At 51.0% G+C, this 4,019-nt stretch overlaps 1 protein-coding gene across 1 annotated transcript; it reads left to right on the forward strand.

The window, feature by feature from the left end:
• Positions 1–434: 434 nt before the first annotated feature.
• Positions 435–1,996, forward strand: LOC105266043 (uncharacterized). Its single transcript, XM_011303926.1, has 2 exons — positions 435–647; positions 767–1,996. Exons 1-2 carry the CDS (start codon positions 435–437, stop codon positions 1,994–1,996), a joined length of 1,443 nt encoding a protein of 480 aa, XP_011302228.1.
• The last annotated feature ends 2,023 nt before the right edge of the window (positions 1,997–4,019 follow it).

Raw genomic sequence — 4,019 nt, forward strand, 5'->3', positions numbered from 1 at the left:
GTTTTGGCTAAATACCCCCGCTTTGAGGGACAAGCAGTGACCGCAGAAGACAAGTGAGCCCTTCAATGGCTCATGGCTCGATCGAAATTGTCCAGATCAACTTGCATCACAGAAAAAGTGCCTCGGCTATACTTTTCCGGACGCTTGCTGGGATGCACACAGCCATAGCTCTCATCCAAGAACCGTGGTTGGTGGATGGGACTATCAGACGCCTGGGGGGATGTGGGAGATTGTGCCGCGCGAACCCCAGGAAACATAAAATGAGGACATGCATCCTGGTCAAAGGGACGGAAGCTGCTCTCATACCGCAGCTCAGTAAGGGAGACTTGGCCGTAGTCCAGTTGAAAGCCCAAATACGTGAGAATGAAACGTTAGAATATATGGTAGAATCTGCTTACCTACCTTACACCTGAGATGGAGGCACTGGCCTGAAGATGGCCAGAGTGAAGGACGAGGGAACAGAACTCCTGCTTGGTTGTAATGCGAACTCACACCATCTGGGGTGGGGAAGCTCAAATACCAATGCCAGGAGAGAAGCCCTACACGACTTCATGATGGTCAACGACCTGCTACTCCTGAAGAGAGGAACCGAGCCGACCCTCACAAACTGTAGAAAGCAAGAAGTGCTGGATATCACCATATGCACAGTAGGCATGGTGGACTTGGCTAAAGACTGCAGAGTCTCTAAACAACCTCCGCGCTCTGACCATGGTCAAATACGCCGAGTGCGAATAAGCTGAGTGGCAGAGTGGATTCAATTCGGAAGAGAAATCCGAAAAAAACGGACTGGACGGGGTACAAGGAGGAGCTCTCACTGAGAATCCAGGACGTACCCAGTAGGTTCGAGAACGAGGAGCGACTGGAATATGCAGGCGAAGCTTTCGGAGAATCAATCACAAGCTCTTTTGAAACCAACTGTGTAATGCGTGCCATCAAAGGAACCAAACAGGTGAGCTGGTGGAGCACAATCTTAGCTAACCTGAGGGACCAGGTACGGCGGGCGTGGAACAAAGTGAAAAACTCTTGCAGCAATCTATGCAGGAGGAAGGCCGCGGAGAAACGTAAACTACTCCAGGAGAAATTCAACAAAGCCCTGGCGAAAGCTAGGAGAGAAAGGTGGAAGAAATTCAGCAGCGGAATCGAGAACCTGTCCGAGGCCTCCAGGCTGGTTAAATTACTGGGGGGTCAGGGTGTGGCCAATCAAGGCTATTTATTGAAGCCAGATAGCAACTATACCTGGACCTCGGAGGAATCTCTTCAACTCCTGCTTGAGGAGCACTTTCCTGGCTTCACAGGCACGGAAAGCGCGAAAGAGGCTGCAAAGGAAACTAGAAACCGGTATAAATCACAGGATTGGGCTCTATCAGCCGAAATCGTCTACCCACAGGTAGTAAAATCGGCAATGAAATTCTTTGAACCCCGCGAAGCACCAGGACCGGATGGTATCTACCCGGTGTTACTACAACGAGAAATCCATGTCATCGTCGGGCCTCTTACTAAAATTCTGAGAGCCAGCGTAGGACTGAGAACTGTACTACGAGTTTGGGGGGAATCGAAAATAGTGTCCCTACCCAAGCCCGGTCCAAACGGCTATATCAAGAGAAGAAACTTTCGACCCATCAGCCTAACCTCCTTTGTTTTGAAAATATTAGAGAGGCTCGTAGATAGATACATAAAAATCACACTGCTAATAGCCAGGCCGTTGTGTTCTGCACAATACGCCTACAGGGAGGGGTCCACTGAGACCAGCCTTCAACACCTGGTGGCAAAGGTTGAGGAGGAGGAGAAGAGCCATTGGCACAGACTGGGGCTTGAGCCGAAAGATCAGTCTATGGCTGTACAAGATGGTTCTGCTGCCACGGCTGATGTACGTAGCTGTGGTCTGGTGGCCCGGGGCAAAGAGGGTGGAGATAAGGAACCGGCTCAAATGCCTACAGGGAAATTTCCTGACACCCACGGATACCCTGAAAATAGCCCTGGACCTACCTCCACTTGATGATCTTGTAGTGAGTAGAGCAGAATCAACAGCTTATTGACTCCTGTGCTAGGGGAAATGGATACAAGCTTGACATTCTCGAGAAAAATTCCTGGAACATGAACCATGATAGAACCAACAGAAAGTACCAAATCAGGACGGCCTTTAAATCCTACATCGCTGAGAAGGAAAACTGAGAAACTGTAAGGAAAACGGGCACCGATGTCATGCACTCGTATGTAGATAGCTTAGGATACAGAGGCCGCTTTGGAGCAGAACTGTGCGGGCCAGAGGAAAACTACAGGTGCAACTGGTCCTTAGGAACTACGGCTACTGTATTCCATGCCGAAGTTCTGGCAATCAAAAAGTGCTCAGAGCTTCTGGTGTCCCGGTTGACAGGCAACCAACACGTGTTTGTGTGAACAGATAGTCAAGCCGCTATAAAAGCTCTCCTCAAATCCAGTGCTAACTTTAAGTTCGTCTGGGAAACCATGGAGAGCCTGGAAAAACGGAGGACCAGCAACCAGGTAACCCTTGCCTGGGCCCCAGGTCACGAGGGCATCCACGGCAACGAGACGCCAGACAGGCTGGTGAAGCAAAGAGCAATAGACGCGGACGAGTCTTCGCCAGTAGGAGTCCCCCATGCCATGGGTCTAAGTTACATAAAGGAAAAGCTCCGACGTGAACAAGCGGAGCGGTGGAAAGACATAAAGACCTGCAGGAAGGCCAGCGCAATCATACCTGGCCCCAGCAAGAAAAGGTCGAAACACCTACTGGCAATGGACAGGAAGAGTCTGGCCACTACGATCAGGCTGCTCACGGGAAGAACCTTGCAGAGTCATCGGCCTGGACTCTGCAATGATGGGTGGTACAGATTCTATAATCTAACAAAAGAGAAGACACACATCCTATGTGACTGTCCGGCTTTAGAAGCGACGAGACAGGGCTGGTGGGGAAGTGCCTTCCCCACCGCAAAGTAAGTCGCGAACAAGGATGCAACGGATCTGTTAAGACTGGCAACAAAGCAAAGGCCGGGCTGGACTTAATGCCATCGTGGATGTCATCACCAAGAGCATCCGTCACCGTAGCCAGAGCCTAGCCGAGCCTGGCCGAGACACAGCCCTTGCCCGACGGCGTTTTTACCGAGGCTGCAGCGGACTAATAAAGGTTGCCCGAAACATAGAGAGTATACCGGCGAGGATAACCTCAAGCAGAGAACAAATCCAGTCAAGGCCAGCCTTGGATAGCCTTCTAGAGACTACTAAGAGAGCAAGTGAGCAAGTGTATGAGGTTCACTGAGAGCCAGCCGGAGCGGCTCTGCCGAGTAAGCGGGAAGCGTATACCTCTATGACACTCCTCCCTGCTCTCGACTCACGACCAAGTGGAGGCCGTCCGCCGTGACGTGCTGCCACTCTTCTAGCGTGGATATCCCTTACACTAACTTCTCCTACAGCAAATATCTCTTCCCCCTTGACCCCTTCAGACACCCCCCGTGAATGATCAGCCGTTTGAATAGCCGACCGGTCTAGCGTGGAGGGCTCCTATGCCAGTATGAATCCTATGCTGATGCCAGGAAGTCTCATAGAATAAATGGGAATGTTTCAACGTATCAGCCCTATGCTGTTGCCTATTCGCAGTCCTCTTACTCCTCAAGCATTGGAATCGCCCGAGACTGTTTTTAGAAAATTTCATAAAATTCTCCTCCCCAACTCTTCTCATTTCTTGACATGAAATATTCCAATACATGCATCGAGACAAGTCCCTCATTCGCTGGGAACATATAAGAGTTCTTCACAGTAGATAAACAAGGCCGGTTCTGGACATAGGGATCTGTGGGCGGTGCGGGGCGCGGGGCGGGTGAGGTTGCGGGGGAGGGCAATGCAGAAATCTGCTATGTCCTCAGTCGGCAATGTAGGGGGGAATCTTCTTTATCGGCCCCCGCGGTGGTAATGCTCAAGGCTCCATTTTGGTCCGGAATTGCGGGGGTGGGGGGGGGTTATCCACCATGTGATATCTGACGTTGAATATCCACCATATGATATCT

This window comes from Fopius arisanus, unplaced genomic scaffold (genome assembly GCF_000806365.1).
Source record: "Fopius arisanus strain USDA-PBARC FA_bdor unplaced genomic scaffold, ASM80636v1 scaffold00035, whole genome shotgun sequence".
Lineage (NCBI taxonomy): Eukaryota > Metazoa > Arthropoda > Insecta > Hymenoptera > Braconidae > Fopius > Fopius arisanus.

Bases quoted from the DNA above. Each gene is read 5' to 3' on its own strand.
- LOC105266043 (XM_011303926.1), top strand. From the start codon at position 435: ATGGCCAGAGTGAAGGACGAGGGAACAGAACTCCTGCTTGGTTGTAAT. The intron at 648-766 runs GTAGGCATGGTG...TCAATTCGGAAG, and splicing joins TGGATATCACCATATGCACA to AGAAATCCGAAAAAAACGGA.